Raw genomic sequence first — 15,671 nt, 5'->3', positions numbered from 1 at the left:
GAACTCTCTCAACTTGTGCTTGGGAGAATAGTCTAATGAATGATGGCACAAAGTGATCTCAACTTATTCAATGAAGGGTTAAAGCAAGAGAAGGAGAAGGGCAGTGGCGGTGGGGGAACAAAAATTTTCAAGCCCGTTGCCTTATAATCCCAGCTACGCGTGCTTAAATAAACTTTCATGGCCTCATTATTGCTAGATGTTCTCAAGCTCAAACAAAGGGAATAAAAATGGATAAGGATTTGGGGTTTCAGAGGCACGAGGGAATCAAAGCATCACACCGCTACAAAGATGTAATTATTATTCAACAAATAATGTGAATTGCCAGCACAAGCGTGACACCAAGTTAGAAATCAATCTGTACATAAATGATCACCCATGATGTAAACTATCGTTATAACAAATTCATTGAATCAAGAAGAAAACCATCGTGGCTGATATGGTTCAAGTCTATAATAAAATGGTCCTGAAGAAACCCAAATCCAAATGTTCCATTCCTGTACTGCCAAATCCTTCCTTCTCCACGCTGGAGACCAGTAGATCCTACCAAGCCTGGAACTGTTAAATTGTAGCTTGAGTTGATATGCAGAATATGGGATACCATCTCAATGCCTGTCACAGCATGTTGACTATGAACTCGATCCTCAGCTGCAAGTGGCTTAAGATGTATGCGATCATCATAGATATGTTCTTCCTCTAGAGAAAATGGTGACTCCATGAACATTGGTTCTGATGTCCAAAACACTGGAGGAGCATAGGAGGAGGACAAATCCCCAACCCTCTGGCAGATTATGCCCCCAATTTCATCATATTTAACAAGATAAAAATCCAAGTTCATGTCACCAGAAACTCCCTGCAATTATAAGCTTGAAGAGAGTCAAAACTGAGCTGTAAGAAAGAAAACCTATGCATCCACCACCATCCAACATTGACATGTTGGAAAATATTTATCAAGCACTTCAGTTAAAACACAAAATGTTTTTTTGTTGCAAAAACAGTGGCCTGTGAGAAATCTAAAATTAAGCCAGTGAAATGCATTTGTAAATCATATTAACCAAGTGCAATTCCAAACCAAATTGGACCAACTGTTACACACAGGATTTCAAGGGAGTGCCTCCAATCTCTCATTATATGCTGAATTCATAACTTGGATGATATCCACAAAATGATGTTTATCAACAACATGCATGTTCCTACTGCTGTCCAAACCTTGAACAAACCATAAACATCAGACAACTAACTACTCATCCAGACAATTCATTTCCATATTGGTCCTTAGGGAAGCATTGCCTTGTAAGAATGTCACACAAATTCCACAATGTATATACTCAAAACAAATGCCACAAATGTTGAAAGAAAGTCAGAAAAAAGAAGGATGGATCAATGTGTAATATGACAGCATGAACTAAAAACTTGCATTAACTAAAATGTAAATGTTCAAGTCTGAAGCAAACCTTTCCCAAAAAATATTGAAAGGCAGCTTTACAAGCATTCCTATTTTCCTACTAATTCTACAAGTCACTCAATAACTTCAATTCCACTGCCCTAAAGCTCAAATCCCTACACATATACATGAAAAAGAAAAGAAAACTACTTCATTAGTCAACAACAATATATTTACAAACAGATATTTTGAACCTCTGACGACAAAAGAGACAATTCAGAAAGCGGGGAATTTTTACAACACCTTCCAAAGACCCTGCAAGGGCTTATCTGCAGTAGGCAAGCAATCAACAACTTTAAGAAAATGCTCAGGCTCCCATTTCCGCCTCGCTTGCCTTTCCTTCTCCTTCTTCCTCTGCCTCCTCGACGCTCTATCCCCACCCGGACTCGTCCTATTCGCGAAATGTGTATACATTTCCGATACCAACCGGTCCGGTAAGCTCCCGGGGGTCCCACTTTCAGCTCCTACAACAATAACTTCCTCACTGTCTTCTATCAAATTCGTTGAACTTGAACTCCTCCTAAACCCATCTTTATTTTTACTTCTATGCCAAAAGGTTGAATTTTCTTCAACTATAAAATGATCGTTACCCATGAAATTGACATTGACTGGAACAAGATTTTGGTCCAAACAGACAAATTCCAACCAACTATCGAAATTCCCGTATGGAATCTCAGTTTGCCCTTCTAGATCGAGAAAATTTACGATTTGACCGTCTGGGGATATCCCCATCCACAAAAACGGGGCTTTCGTGACATGATAGGTGCTGTTTTTGGAAGGACAAACCCTAGAACCGGAAAGGAACGATGGACCCCACTCGAAAATGATCAACCGCGGACATTGACCGGAGAAGTCAGGTCGACTGCAAAGGCGCCAGAAGCCGATAAGATTCTCCCACTCGGTTAGGGTCCTGTAAAGGTGCTTGTAGGTGATATTGCCGCCGCCCCATTTCTTGATCTGGGTCTTGGAGCCCCACCGGCGTTGGCACATAGCGAACCAGAGCTTAGCGTCGTTTCGAAAGAGCGAAACGAAGCGTTTAGAGGTGCAAGCGAAATTGGCGATCTCCGATGGGGACAGGAAGGAGAGAATGCAAAGCTGGATGTCTTCTGGGAATTCAGAGAAGGAGAAGGAAGAGTCAGTTGGGTCCTCGGGATTAGCCATAATAGGTTCTTTTTTCAGTTCTGGGAGAACTTTGTTTTGACGGGAAATCTTATGGCTGTACTTGTCTCAGCTTGAGACGAGAGTTTGGTAGTTAAAAGAGGTGTGGGGTTCGGTAGATTCTTGGAGAAGAGGGAATGAATCGTTTGTCAAAGAGTTGTAACAGGCTTCCACGGAAGTGTTCCGTCTGAAATTTTGCTGAGGAAATAAACATTGCTTAAACGTTCGGTAGTAGATTTCCGTGCGGTGCAAGATTACTTTTGGTTGGGCTTCTGAAAGTTTGGGCCTCTCAAAACTGAAAAGAGTTCAATATGGATAGAACGAAGAAAACTAGTTCTACAAAAAATTGAATGTTAAATAAATTTGTTCTCTTTAGTAGTTAGTAAAAGGACTAAGTAATAGTAACAATAGCAAAAAGCTTTATCTCATCATAACGGAAGCTATGAAGTTGTCTTCTTTTCTAAATTCCATATCTTGTTTAATTATCAACTTTTATATTCAAAGATAGGTTCCACTTGACCATATTCTTCTATAAAATTCAGTGTACATTTGCATTGCATCAGTAAATTACATCTGTATTATAAAAAAGGAAGCAATCCTAATTAGGTGTTTCACCTCCTCAACTCAAGCTTTTTAACATGATAACAGTTTTAAGGTTGGAAAAACCATAAGGTAGAAAGCATTCAATGATTCATACATCGATGGAATTTGATCTGGATCGCCTTGGATTCCTGAACTCTCCCTCCACAGAAACCGAGTTCCTCCCAGGAACTCTATTATTGGAATCTCGGCGCTTCAGCCTCCCATTGCCCGTTGGATCAGTTCCATTAAAAACCTGAGCCAGCAATCTTTCCAAGGATTCAGGACTAACATAAGATTTTACAGGCAACAAGCTTGAGTGTGCGTTCAAGAATTCACTGTAAACAGGAACCACCAGCTTCACTGTTGCTTCCCTTATTTGAGCTCTCAAATCAGCATCAGGAATGTTGTAACCCCCTCTGTGCCTTCGTGAGATCTCATCAAAACAAGTGAAAAATGCTTCCATTTTACCTCTTGCAAGAGCTCCCGTTCCCCTGCTGTCATTGTCTTGCTCAATCAGATCTTCCTTCTCTAACAACCTTACTAAAGGGTCCCACGCTTGCCTTTGATACATGTAAGCTGACTCCTCAGCAACCGTCTTGTATTTCTGTTTCATGTATTGATCTCCTAAAAGCTTCCCAAGTTCTGTATTTCTGCTTCTCATGTAAATGTACCAGTAGGTGTTCATGACAAATATGTGGGTGAGAATTTTGTCTTTGTAACGTGAACTTTTAGATTCGATGTTTCTCTGAAGAGCTTCCATGATGTTAGAGATGGCATCCTGGAGTAAATTTTCATCAGTTTCAGATTTTGATAAGATACCAGCTTTCCAGACTTGTTCTGTCCGAAAAACTTTAGCCATGTATGCACTGTACGTCTCCGTGGTCAGGTGCTTAAGGTAATTGAGAGCATATCTCACTAGTTTTGGGACTGAACCATCTTGCGGTGGAGGGAAACCATCGGAAGTGCCTTCAATTTGGAGGCCAAACTCCCAAAATACTTTGCTTGAAGCATGCACGAGTAGCTTTTCAAGTTCCCTAAAACGTATACAAATATCAGCTCCTGATTCACCTTCAAAAATCTCTGAAAATTCGACTTTCAGCTTCTCTAAGGAGTCGAACATTTCTAAGAGCTTGAACAATTTCTGTGGTTCTTTGTTACTCCTTGCAACGCCTTCCCCAAATCGGAAAAAAACGGCCATGATTTTATCTGCAATCTTAACAAAGCACTCTAGCCACACAAGCACTTCCGGAAGTCCTCCCAAAACTTGTTTGCAAAGTTTTTTTTCTGATACAAACACTGTTTTAAGTGCGAGTTCAAAATGCTGGATCCAGAGAGAAATTGCTGTCTCCAGGCTCTCCCACTCCATTTCATCAATTTCTTCCGGAGTGTATGTTCTTAAGTAATCAGGGTTTAATCGCATCAACGCTTTTGCTGCTCTTCTGTATCTTACCTGTTGAACAACTAAAAGAGTCTCAATTTGTAGGATCTAACAATAAAATTGTCTACCAAGCACAGAATCTCAAGGATAACTTTTTGTCCTAGATCATACTTGCACTAAACTCTATCCATAATCCCAATAAGATTCCAGTTAGTAGCTCCATCTCTGTTTATAGTTTCTGTTTTCCTAATTCAGTTTCTAGCTTGTACCAATCCGTTTGATAATATGTAAAACTCCTAGAAAATTAGAGTAAACTCCTCTCTGTTTGAATCATTTTCTTTAGTACCGTTTAGTTTTTGGCTTTTTTTTCCCTGATACGGCTTAGAGCAGCACATATTCTTGAAAAGAATTAACGTTAGTTCTATAACTTCCTACTGATTCTAACAAAATTTTGGAGGTCTAATTGGAAATTTGGTTGGCTGTGCTAGTTATAATCTACCGGATAAAAAAATCTAAAACTATTTCATCACTTCTTGGAGAAACTACTGTCTTGTAGTTCTAACATCGGGAAAAGTACTAAAATTTATAGAGAAAACTTTGAAAGCAAGAAGCCTACCTTAACGAAGATATCAATACAGATATCCATACAATCATTGGCAGCCAGGGTTTCTGCAATTCGCCTGACAACTTGGATCTCCATGTCCGTGCCAAGGTCAGAAACCACCGTCTGATCAGCTTCTTTATCTGCTTGTTGCTCCCCTATATTTTGATGCTTCATTTTCTGTAACATAATCTCGAATTCGTCCTGCAGGTTTAGTAAAGCCTCATCAAGCAACCCATCAAACCTCATGTCATCAACTTCAGATTCATATAAAGCTTTCACTGTGATTAAAGTCTCCTTCAATCTCTGTGTTCGATATTGATCCGCGGCTTTTGTCCTGCTCAAGAATTCCACCACCTCTTGAAGCTTCTGAATCATCGGTTCACCGTCTCGACTGATTAAGTTAATGGCCGCATTAAGCTGATCAACACATTCAACATATTTGAGCAGCTTTTTAAGCCTCTTTCTCGGGTTTTTCTCAGTGGATAGTTTGTTGGAGAGTTCAATAAGCTTGTTCTGGAGAGATTCAGAGAGCTTGAAACTATGGAGGAGAGCAAGAGCCGGAGAGACAGCTCTATTGATTCTGGTCTCGAGAGCCTTAGCAGCCATAGCCAAGGACTGCAAAGGAGCTACTCTTTTGGCAGCTGTTGAAAGACTTTCATCTATAAAATCAAAATTCCTCTCCATCTCTTCCAGGCTTTTTTCCATTTGAACTGATGATTGCAGGAGTGTTCTCAAATCCGAACACGCGAATTCCAGCTTGAAAAGCGTTGAATCCTCTTCGTTAGCTGCCATTGATCTTGTCCTTCACGAACTGGCAGGCTAGCACAATGCACTGACAAGAAGAGCAGAGAGAGCAAATTGCAAGATCGAAGACGCGTGCAAGCTTTTCTAAACTCTAATAAACTAATGAAGAGGACAAAGTTGAGATGGCAAAACAGGACGAGAAAAGGGTAAATCACGAAGACTCCATCTCGATACATACCAAGAACAAATGGCATTCGCTTATTCGAAGCGGACAAACGTGCAAGCGAAAATCTAAGAATGTTCGGCCGGTGTGCTTGGAATCAGTCCAGACTCTAAATCGAAAGGCATAATTGGGTTTTTACCCTTTTTTTAAATCAAAGCACGCACATAATGGGCTTACGTGAAGCCCGATATTTCAACGAACTCCACTCGACAGAGAGTGTGGCCCAATTGCCCGAATCCAAAATACAAAGCGCGAAACTTCCAGTTAGTTCTCGTTTGTCAGCGTTTAACGACTTTATAAACCTCTAACAGTCTATAATCAATGAAAGGAAGAACTAAAACAAGAAAAAATTTGGCGGGTTTAGTGCAACAGGTTGGTCGGGATCTAATTGGAGCTCATTGTCCTGCTCTAGTTTCTCGGAAAAGATGCTGGTCTTCAGATGCTTTGATGGAACTGGGGGTGAAGCCTGGTGAGGTTGGCATGGTCTCTGGGATACCCGAACAGCACCTAAAACGAAGGGTATACCTCTTTGGCTTTTGAATATTTAACTTTTGATAAGAAAATCTTGCAGAATGCCTGCATGTTATAGAGTAATTTTTGATTCCCTGTTACTGAAGTGCTTTCCTTTGGAGACCAGGTCATCTATTAACTATATGTTATTTCCTTTTATGCATGCCAGGTTCTAATTTACTCGCCTGCTCGAACTGCATCACAGCAGGGCTCAGGGAAAGTTGGAAAATGGAAGATCAATTTTTTATCAACACAGAAGTAATTTACCAATTACCCTTACTATGTTTCCATTCTTGTATACTTATTGGGAATCAAAGTCTTTCTACCATTAACAAATTACTTGAACATTTACCTACCTTCTATTTTCTTGTTCTTCTTAAAACTAGGCAATCTTTTTCTGGTACATGTTGCTACGCTTAATTTATTCTCTGTCACTTCCAGGGCCACTGATACTATCAATTTCCATTTTGAGAATATATCAAATTTATCTCAAAGCCAGGAACATAGTAGACTTTAGTGACAGCACATTATGACCAATAATATAAGGAAGTTTTGTGATGTTTGTAGTTTCCTTTATCATTATGAAAATTCTCCTTTCATAAGAAAAAAAGAATGATAATATAGGAATTTTCAATCTATTGTTGTGGTCAGAACTAAGAAGAAATATTATAACATGCGTGTATCTTTTGTGATCAATCTTATAACATTTCTGCATTCCGCTGTGACAATAGAAACATTGACATTAGTTTGATGACATCGAGTAGTCATTTCCTTCCATTGACATTTTCTTTAGGTGGGAAAATCCGTTGAATGGGTTGGACATCAACAGGAGATCCGTATGCCAATGTTGGTGAGGCTGGACTTGAATTTGATAGTGAAGAAGCTGCAAAAGCATTCGCTGAGAAATATGGCTGGGAATATGAAGTATGTGCCTGCCTTGGGGTTTTTAGTTGTTCTGTGCAGGCATCACTGGATGAATCTGAGAACATTTGTTCATTTTCCATCCTACTTTTCAATCATGGCAAAGTAGAGAATACAATCCACGAATTAACAAACAACTGCATCATTCTCCCTTTCTGTTTCCTTTTTTTGAAGTTTCTCATAATAAAATTCAACCTGTTAAATACCCTGCTTGTTACATTTGGTAGTCTCAACCGCATATTTTCTACCGAATCTACACTTGTCTAACCTAGCAAGAGGAAGCTGCCAAATAGTAAAAGTCTTAAACCAAATGCCATGAATAAATTGGTTGAATCATACACCCTTCTGCACGCATTATAGACAGAGCAGTTATTACTTTCAAGTTAAGGAAGTCAGCTGCCTGTCAAATCCTAAAGTAGTGCCTTCGATCTATATTTCTCCAAAACACTTAACTTCACACAGACAAGTTTATTGGAATTATAGTGATTTTAGATGTCATAACTACGTTTTCGTTTGTGTAATCTTTGACGTATCATATTTCCCTACAGGTCAAGAAACGACATACACCTCTTCTCAAGGTTTTGACTCTCTTTACTTTCTTTTATTTGCCTGTTACCATTTTATTTTCAATGACAAGCTAAAATATTTCCTGGTCGTTGAAGCCCGGATATTTGGTTTGAGGGACATTTTCACTGAACTCTATATTGGACAGAGGACTCTTTTCTTCTTCTTTTTACCCCATATTTCTGGCTAATTAACTTGTATGAAAACAGGACAAAGTGCCATAGTATCTAGGATGCTTCTGCCTTCTGCTCTCATCGTTAAACCCATGCAGTTTTCAATGCCTTCCCCCTTCACAGATAAAGGAAACTAGGATTTACTAGGAATGTTTATGAGAATCATTTCTTATGCTATGTACATTTTTCAAGGAATTATTACATGGGAGATTGGTGTTTTTCATTGTTGTGATTCCAGGTTAAGTCATATGCAGACAATTTCAAATGGAAGGGCCCACCAAATGGTGAAGATGATTACCCGGTGAGGATATGACTTGTCAGAGCTTTATCATAGTACTTACTTTATATTGTACTTCGCTTCTGGTACATCATACGCGTAATGGAAAGAGTGATAAAGAAACTAAAGAGCAAATTATGAATTGCCAGATAATAGAAGCTTACATTTCTACGATATAATTTTTTTTTTTTTGCTTTGAAATGATATACAGTAACAGGCAAACAGCAGAACTATTTTTAAGTAAAGATTATCAATTCTGCCAATATTTTTCCTATTTGACTATTTCTAACCTCTTTCTTGGGGCCGCTACAACAAGTTGCAAGCATCCAGACACAAAGTTTAAGAAGTAAATGGAGTAAACTTGGCATATATAGCTACACAAAATATGCTGACAAAAACTACTATACTACACTATACTTGATACTTATATATATATCATCTATGCATATACTACTAGCTAAAGTGCATTTTGTAGTAAAGAGCTGTGTACATTTCAAATTTCAAACGTTGCAGCTCGAGTGAGTTGCTTCCCTGTTGTGGGTATGGAACCTCCATGTGAAGAGGTAGTCCTTTGACTGACATGATAATCTGATCACATCGCAGAAGGCATTGATTGAGCTTTTCTTCCCATCACTTCCCCAATCAATCCTCACCCAGCATGAAAACCGGTTTGATGTAACTGGCACCCTCGAATCAGATAGATGAAGCATCACTTCCCCACAGATTCTCTTGCATGAGTTGCCTCCTGCTCTTCCTTCAACTGTTACCATAGAATCCAGCCATGGACACTCTGGTTGACCCACCATCTCTTTGTAAGCAGAATTTGCCAGTCTAACTTTGTTGTTTGAGTCAGATATCACTGCCGGCAAGGCCTCGGACTCGACCTCTTCTTCAACTTCCTCTGATTTCTTTGGAACTTGCATTGGTGGGGTTAGGCTTGGGTCCTCACTGATGCATCCAACACTGATGCTGGAACCCACTGGTCGAATTGGCTGAGGTGCTATAACGCCGCTGGTGACAGGACCTTGGAGCTGCTTCAACAGATCCTTCTCCTCTGGAATTTCAGCCACTGTGTTCAAATCTATCACTTTTTCTCCTCCACAAGGCTCCATGCAATTGAGTGCAGGTAATGTTGCCTTGTTGGCAGCAATCGGACCCGAGGGAGGACATGGAAGAAGAGGAAGCGTCACCAAACTTGCTGGTGGTGCACAAGAAATCTCCAAGCCTCCACCAGTGTTTACAAAGTTAGGAACAGAAAGCTGAGGAATCCCATGAGAAAAACCTTGCAAAGAGAGGTTTTTAGCAGGGGATGTTACCGGACTGGGTGAAGAAAGCCCTAGGACATGGGTCCTTGCTCTCTTGAGTGTTGGTGGTGATAAAGCAGCTCTACCTCTCTTCCTAGTCCTAGTAGGCCTAGCCTGCAGCTGAGGCCACAAATTCCTCAGATAAGGAGACTGCCTGATCTTCTGAGACATAGCTGAGTTCTCATTCAAGGAGTTTGCAGGCACCTCAGGTTTCGGAGCTATAGGCCTGTACCTGGACATAATTTCAGCTGTTTTAGCTGTGGTGGAGTAAGGATTCAACGTCTTAATCATAGCGCCTTCTTCCTCTCACTTTCTCACCCAAAATTGAACCGAATGTTGAAGTGTAAGACCTCTAACAAAGAGTATGTGTCTCGAGTACTCTGTGAGACAGAGGAGAAGAAGATAGATTATGAAGTGAAGAGGTGTGATAGGCTTTTGAGGGGAAGGGGGGAAGGGGGCGGTGGTTTTAAAGAGCAGAAATCAGCCAATGAGTGCAAGGCAACATGAAACAAGGAGGCAGGAGACGTAGACATTTGGATATTGTATGATGGGTACGTGTTTGAGGGGCTTAGAGATACGGACAAGTGGGATTTTGCAGTAGCGAGTGGGTCCATGCACGCTAACACATCATACTTTAACCAAAAACTCTAGGATACAAACAAATCAATAGGAGGAAATAGAAAAGTTTTGACAAGCGAGCCTTGAATTTGATCCCCACTCAACTTGAACCGCTCTTACACCAATCAAAAGCTCCCTCTGGTTACAACGCGTGTGGCGTTGGCGGCCATGCGTGGCTACACCTATCAGGATTGGTTTGGTCGTTTTTTGTCCTTGGCCTTTCCATATTACGACACTACCCCCTTTTGCATCCGGTCGGTTAATTCTGGAGTTCGCCCACGTGTCCGCTGGTCGTAGTCTATTGCATGCAACGGATGAGTTAGAGTCTGATTGGAGGGGTGAACATTGGGAGGTTAAACTTTCACTACTGCAAGAAGGCAGAGGGGTCCAGGTGGCTGACTGTTCAAGAGTTTTGATAAAACGTGGTCTTTGCCTTGTAAAGCGTGCTCTCTTTATTGTTTCTTTTGCCGTTAACGGTGCTTTTGGCGCTTGCCACGTCAAGAGGTTTGAGCTCCCTGAGAGGTCCAGCAGTGGAGATGGTATCAAGTTCCTCTCGAGCTGCTAGTGATCAGACCCGAAAGTGACAGCTTTTCTTGGTTGTCAAGTAAAGAATGCGTTTTAAGGTTCTTCATTCTGAATTTCAAAATTGGAGGAGGGAGCTTTTGCGGAAAGTGGAAACCAAATGTTCTACCAAAATGAAAATTGAAGCTTGAAGCTATTGGAACAACTTCGAGGTGTTATTATAGTATAGTACTAAATTTACATTAAATATAATGATAGATAATTAAACTGATGATTTTTAATTTGTTGAATAAAAATATTATTTTATATAAAAGTTTTAAATGTGGTTTAAGAGAGGTGTCGATAAAATTCAAATTTTATTGGTCTAAGAAAACAATAAATTTTATATTTGATATTATTATGTTTTTTTATACATTATCAATGAATAAAAGATTATCACCTCATTAATGAATAAGTTTAAAATTTTAAATACCTTTGTAAATAAATAACAAAAATTTAGAAGATATAAGACTTAATATAATTCGACTTTGCTCCACTAATAATAAACTATCATTATCGACTTCCGATCCTTTACCATCGACCACAGCATCTCAATCTTTTTTCCTACCAAACTACAAGACCAAAGACAAAGACCACACCCAACCATCAAGCCAAGATCTCTTTAATTCTAAAGTTGTCTCCAATTTCCCAATAACCTTAATTCACACCAAAAAAAAATGAATTTCATTTCATTGAATCCAAATCCATCAAGCAAGTTTGTTAAAAAAAAAAAACCTGAGTATGAGTGTTTTCGCTCTTCAGAGGGGTGTGATGAGTTTGTAAATACCGATTGGATGGGATCAATTGTTTTATTTTATATTTTAATTACTTGAGAAAAATTTCATTCATGGGGGCATACCCTTCAAAGGAAATTGTACTCACACCTCTCCTATAAGGTGAAAATTGGTTGTTTGGAGTACAGAATCCTTTTCATTTATTGTCAAACACTATCTTATGATGCACATATTTAGCCCTTGATTCCAGCAAAATTCTTGATAATTCCATGATCACCTGCCTAATTCCAATGATCACGTGAAAATTATACTTAATTAATGAGAAAATCAGCAACTTATCAATATATATTCGCTAGCATTAGTTAACACATATGGTGCCATCAAGCTCTTGCAACAAATTAATTTTCTTTTTTGGTTTTTGAAAATGCCTAACATAATTTTGCGGTATCGAATCTTTTGAGGTTAACTTAAATATACTTTTATTAACTTCAAACAAAATTAACAATTCATAAATTTTGAAACAATTAAGGCTTTGTCACTAACATTTAGTTATTCATGGGTAACTAATAATTATTACAAAGCATTAGATTAAAAAAAATGAATTCCAGTGGTTTATTCTTATAAAGCAACGTATCCTCTAAGCATGTCCAATTTTATTTGAGACGACATGGTAGAGCTGCACCTAGAATTGATCTGTCTGATTTACTCCTCAAAACATCGATCCAAAATGAAGCAGCAGCAAAGAGCAGCAAGGCTGCAAAACACAAAAATTTTTGTAAATTTTTGTAAAAATAGATTAAAAATATTAATGCACTATTACGAAAAAAATAAAAACAAAAAAAAATTTGCATGAAGTTACTTTAGACAAGTAACATTAACAGTGAGAGAGAGATTCACCATCCTTCCAAGCAGCCAACAGCTACAACCTCCTCCTGTTGCTGCTGCTGTTGTTGTTGTGGAGGGCCGGAGGGCGCCTGATTGTAAATTATAGTCTGAGGCTGGGCTTGAGGTTGAGGTGCAGCTTGGGGGTAGCCTACGGGAGGATAACTTGGTGGAGTTGACGCCGGTGGTGAAACATAAATCGGAGGAGGATGGCCTGGCTGTGGCTGACAATAAGCCTGTGCTGGTGGAGGATAATAAAGAGCTTGACTATTTGTATTTTGATCCTGGGGTGAGTGATAACCTGATTTTCCACACCCAAAAGGTAAAAAAAATTTATCTTAAGCATGCATGAAACCAGAACTTGAATTGAAATAAATGTTAAACATTGATAAACCTTGAGGTGGAGGTGGCGGAGAAGCGTAGGCGTAATTCACTGGTGCGGGCTGGTGGTTTTGAGAATACTCATGCTCATCATCGCTGCTACTATCAGAACGATTCATTTTGTTATTTAAAAAAAAATAATTCTCAAACTGAATATGATGGAACTGTGAGGGTTAATACAAATGCATGCAAGGATTTGAAGTTTAAATAGGAAAGGGGAGTGGAGGATGAACGTGTGCAGTTTCAAGGAAAGTCTAATTAGGCCTTATTCTTTGAGGCTTCTTGTATTGATAAAAGTGGCAACAATTTGATCAATTCTAGCGTTTTTCGCAAACCACTTTTAGAAAAACAATAATTACCATCCGTAATCTCCATCTTATAAGCTTGCCAATCAAATAACAGGAGTATGTACTTGATAAATGAATTTAATATTTACTAGGAGCGTAGCTCAAGGAATCAATATTGAAGAAAAATAAAAATGAAATCTGGACTTAATTAGATCTGATGGAAATTTGAATGGAATAATAATTTTTTTTTGTTAAAATATAGAGTCAATTTTATACTTTGAAATTCGAATTATCGAAGGAAATTAAAACATAATCATATTGATTTTTTTATAGTAAAAAATAAATCAGAAAAAATTATGCGGCCCACAGCCTTAAAAAGTTATAGAAATGGGCCAAGTTCTCCTGATTTGGGCTTCTGTAATAAGTCTAAAAGATGAATAAGTGGAAGACCCGATTGGAGGGACCTGACTTGTCCCGAATATCACCTTTCCCGGATTATGTCCTCGTGCATGGGCCCCACTACTCTTTTTAGTCCCTAACTACAGTGGCAACTCCGTAATTCATGACAAATTCGACGCCATTTTATCTTCCCAAAATCGCCAGTTAAAAGGTGTACCTGAAAGTGTCGCTGGTCGGTCCTCTGATTCATTTCTTTTCCTTTCTCAGCAAGGAATGAAATCAAAATACTTTTCGTTTAATTTATCTTTGTTTATGATTTATATAACTATGGCTTAAATTTCTGTTTCTCTTCTCTGTTGTGATTATTTCTTTTTTCTTCAATGGAGGAGTCTGAGAAAATCAACGGAAAGAAAAAGTTGCCTTCCGTTCCTTCAAATTACGTTACTCTCCTTCAATTGCAGGAAAGATGGATCAAAGAGCAAGAGCGAAAGCAGAAGGAAAAGGAAGAAAAAGATGAACCGCGACAAGAACAAGAAGAAAAGGAAAAACAAGTTGAAGAGCGAGTTAATGACGAGGTAGATGGAAGAGAAAACCGTAAAAATGGGCATTTTCGTCGACGTAATCGGGAGAATGGGAAGCGTGTTGCCGAAGGGAAGTCCAAGGAAGCGGAAATCGCGGTAGGTTTTGCGGTTAAGGAAAGTGAGGACGTCGAGAAGGAGAAGAAAGGCGAGCAATTGAAGGTCAGGAAGAAGAAGAAAGGGAAAAGCAAGAAAAAGGACAAGAAGAAACAGAAAGCTGGAGCAGAGAATATGGAGGAGGGAGTGGTGGGACCTGCTGTGAACCCGCCGTTGCCTGCGACTGTGGAGAATGTTAAGCGGGAGGAGGAGGTGATTGGAGAAGAAGTCCACGCACCGAGGCAAGCGAGTGTTGAGGCGAGGACAGAATGCAAACCGAGGATTATAACTAGAACGGAGGATCGGACGATGGAGATTGGACGGAAATTTAGAGCAATGTCAATGAAAGGTGAGATTATGACGGGGGATCATAGTAGATACGGGAGCCAGAATACAAATTTCAATCACCGTGGGGGCAATAGGGAGCTGAATAGGAGTCATTATGGGAAATTTACTAGGAGTAGAGAGCGGAATCAGAGAAATGAAGGGATGGTTTGGGTCAAGAAAGGGGAAGTTAGTGATGGAAATGTCGGTGGAATTTAAAGCGCGAGTTGCTCGTCCAAGGATTTAAGTTGATGGGATTTGATTTGGTAATTACTGATGAAACCTTCTGTCTTTAAATGCGAAATTCTGTCATACATTGCTTTGATTTTCAAAACTGAAATTTCGATTGAAATTGAATAGTTAAAACAATTACTAGTATATAATTTACTGAGCATCTTGGCGAGTGGAAGCATTAATTTAATACTGCTTTGAATATTTTAAATTGTGATGTTGGAGTTTAATGATATTATTAAAGTAGCACTAGGCCTTTTAAAAAGGAGGGGAGGTGGAGGGGGTGTGAACTGTGAAGTAGATGATTGAGAAACAATGAATAATGATTGGCTGTGATGAAAGATTATATAACCTATGCAATGGTTTGCTAATGTGTGGCACTCAGCTGACGTAAAATCTGCTGAGGGCTTTGCTTTGCAACCTTTGTATAGCACTAATTTCCCATATTTTAGGTAATTGAATGATGTCTAAAATGAGGGATCAACCGACGCCACCATTCTTTGTCTCCCTGTAAAAGATACTGGGGTTACCGCAAAGGATTATGTGGATTATGGGTTCTTCAGTCATTTAGGGCTGGAAAGCAAATGGCATGACTGGTTAATTGACATGACTGTTTTACTTAAATACGAAAGAGCAATGATATGTGGCGCCTATTGGGAACAAATAAGGTTTGTACCAAGAATATCTCTTTTACTTTTGTA

General features: G+C 39.2%; 5 protein-coding genes and 1 pseudogene across 7 annotated transcripts; 2 read left to right on the top strand and 4 right to left on the bottom strand.

Annotated features, from left to right (window-relative positions):
• Nucleotides 1-261: 261 nt before the first annotated feature.
• LOC18591967 (F-box family protein) lies at nt 262-2,844 on the bottom strand. 2 transcript variants are annotated; one of them, XM_007018416.3, is made up of 2 exons: nt 1,685-2,844; nt 262-850 (listed from the first exon to the last, which is right to left on the bottom strand). In XM_007018416.3, exons 1-2 carry the CDS (start codon nt 2,600-2,602, stop codon nt 392-394), a joined length of 1,377 nt encoding a protein of 458 aa, XP_007018478.3. In that variant the 5' UTR covers nt 2,603-2,844; the 3' UTR covers nt 262-391. The 2 variants fall into 2 exon arrangements, with proteins under 2 accessions (XP_007018478.3, XP_088665035.1); XM_088808909.1 differs by lacking the exon at nt 262-850 and adding an exon at nt 1,391-1,557 and having other exon boundaries at nt 1,685-2,832.
• Nucleotides 2,845-3,030: 186 nt separating this feature from the next.
• Nucleotides 3,031-6,152, bottom strand: LOC18591966 (exocyst complex component EXO70I-like). The gene is made up of 2 exons (XM_007018415.3): nt 5,176-6,152; nt 3,031-4,631 (listed from the first exon to the last, which is right to left on the bottom strand). The coding sequence occupies exons 1-2, from the start codon at nt 5,953-5,955 to the stop codon at nt 3,291-3,293; spliced, it is 2,121 nt and encodes a 706-aa protein (XP_007018477.2). The 5' UTR covers nt 5,956-6,152; the 3' UTR covers nt 3,031-3,290.
• Nucleotides 6,153-6,451: 299 nt separating this feature from the next.
• On the top strand, nt 6,452-8,876 carry LOC18591965 (NADH dehydrogenase [ubiquinone] iron-sulfur protein 4, mitochondrial-like; annotated as a pseudogene). Its single transcript, XR_016027933.1, has 5 exons — nt 6,452-6,649; nt 6,810-6,898; nt 7,434-7,564; nt 8,110-8,139; nt 8,537-8,876. The product of XR_016027933.1 is annotated as an NADH dehydrogenase [ubiquinone] iron-sulfur protein 4, mitochondrial-like (transcript).
• A 46-nt stretch (nt 8,877-8,922) lies between these two features.
• LOC18591964 (uncharacterized) lies at nt 8,923-10,301 on the bottom strand. Its single transcript, XM_007018413.3, has one exon. The coding sequence runs from the start codon at nt 10,168-10,170 to the stop codon at nt 9,076-9,078; it is 1,095 nt and encodes a 364-aa protein (XP_007018475.1). The 5' UTR covers nt 10,171-10,301; the 3' UTR covers nt 8,923-9,075.
• A 2,129-nt stretch (nt 10,302-12,430) lies between these two features.
• On the bottom strand, nt 12,431-13,214 carry LOC18591963 (uncharacterized). The gene is made up of 3 exons (XM_007018412.3): nt 13,069-13,214; nt 12,690-12,975; nt 12,431-12,546 (listed from the first exon to the last, which is right to left on the bottom strand). The coding sequence occupies exons 1-3, from the start codon at nt 13,172-13,174 to the stop codon at nt 12,495-12,497; spliced, it is 444 nt and encodes a 147-aa protein (XP_007018474.2). The 5' UTR covers nt 13,175-13,214; the 3' UTR covers nt 12,431-12,494.
• Nucleotides 13,215-13,956: 742 nt separating this feature from the next.
• On the top strand, nt 13,957-15,133 carry LOC18591962 (uncharacterized). The gene has a single exon (XM_018125331.2). It carries the CDS (start codon nt 14,122-14,124, stop codon nt 14,956-14,958), a length of 837 nt encoding a protein of 278 aa, XP_017980820.1. The 5' UTR covers nt 13,957-14,121; the 3' UTR covers nt 14,959-15,133.
• Nucleotides 15,134-15,671: the final 538 nt, after the last annotated feature.

The sequence above is a fragment of the Theobroma cacao genome, chromosome 8 (assembly GCF_053813885.1).
Source record: "Theobroma cacao isolate CCN51 chromosome 8, ASM5381388v1, whole genome shotgun sequence".
Taxonomy (NCBI): Eukaryota; Viridiplantae; Streptophyta; class Magnoliopsida; order Malvales; family Malvaceae; genus Theobroma; species Theobroma cacao.
The sequence above is the reverse complement of the archived record's forward strand: the minus strand, read 5'-3'. Positions and strand labels throughout refer to the sequence as shown.

Excerpts from the sequence above, each read along its gene's own strand:
- LOC18591967 (XM_007018416.3), bottom strand. The coding sequence starts at position 2,602 with ATGGCTAATCCCGAGGACCCAACTGACTCTTCCTTCTCCTTCTCTGAA. Across the intron at positions 851-1,684 it reads CCTTGCAGGGTCTTTGGAAG|GGAGTTTCTGGTGACATGAA; the intron begins GTGTTGTAAAAA and ends TTATAATTGCAG.
- LOC18591963 (XM_007018412.3), bottom strand. The coding sequence starts at position 13,174 with ATGAATCGTTCTGATAGTAGCAGCGATGATGAGCATGAGTATTCTCAA. Across the intron at positions 12,976-13,068 it reads TCCGCCACCTCCACCTCAAG|GTTATCACTCACCCCAGGAT; the intron begins GTTTATCAATGT and ends GTGGAAAATCAG. Across the intron at positions 12,547-12,689 it reads GTTGGCTGCTTGGAAGGATG|CCTTGCTGCTCTTTGCTGCT; the intron begins GTGAATCTCTCT and ends TGTGTTTTGCAG.
- LOC18591966 (XM_007018415.3), bottom strand. The coding sequence starts at position 5,955 with ATGGCAGCTAACGAAGAGGATTCAACGCTTTTCAAGCTGGAATTCGCG. Across the intron at positions 4,632-5,175 it reads GTATTGATATCTTCGTTAAG|GTAAGATACAGAAGAGCAGC; the intron begins GTAGGCTTCTTG and ends GTTGTTCAACAG.
- LOC18591962 (XM_018125331.2), top strand. The coding sequence starts at position 14,122 with ATGGAGGAGTCTGAGAAAATCAACGGAAAGAAAAAGTTGCCTTCCGTT.
- LOC18591964 (XM_007018413.3), bottom strand. The coding sequence starts at position 10,170 with ATGATTAAGACGTTGAATCCTTACTCCACCACAGCTAAAACAGCTGAA.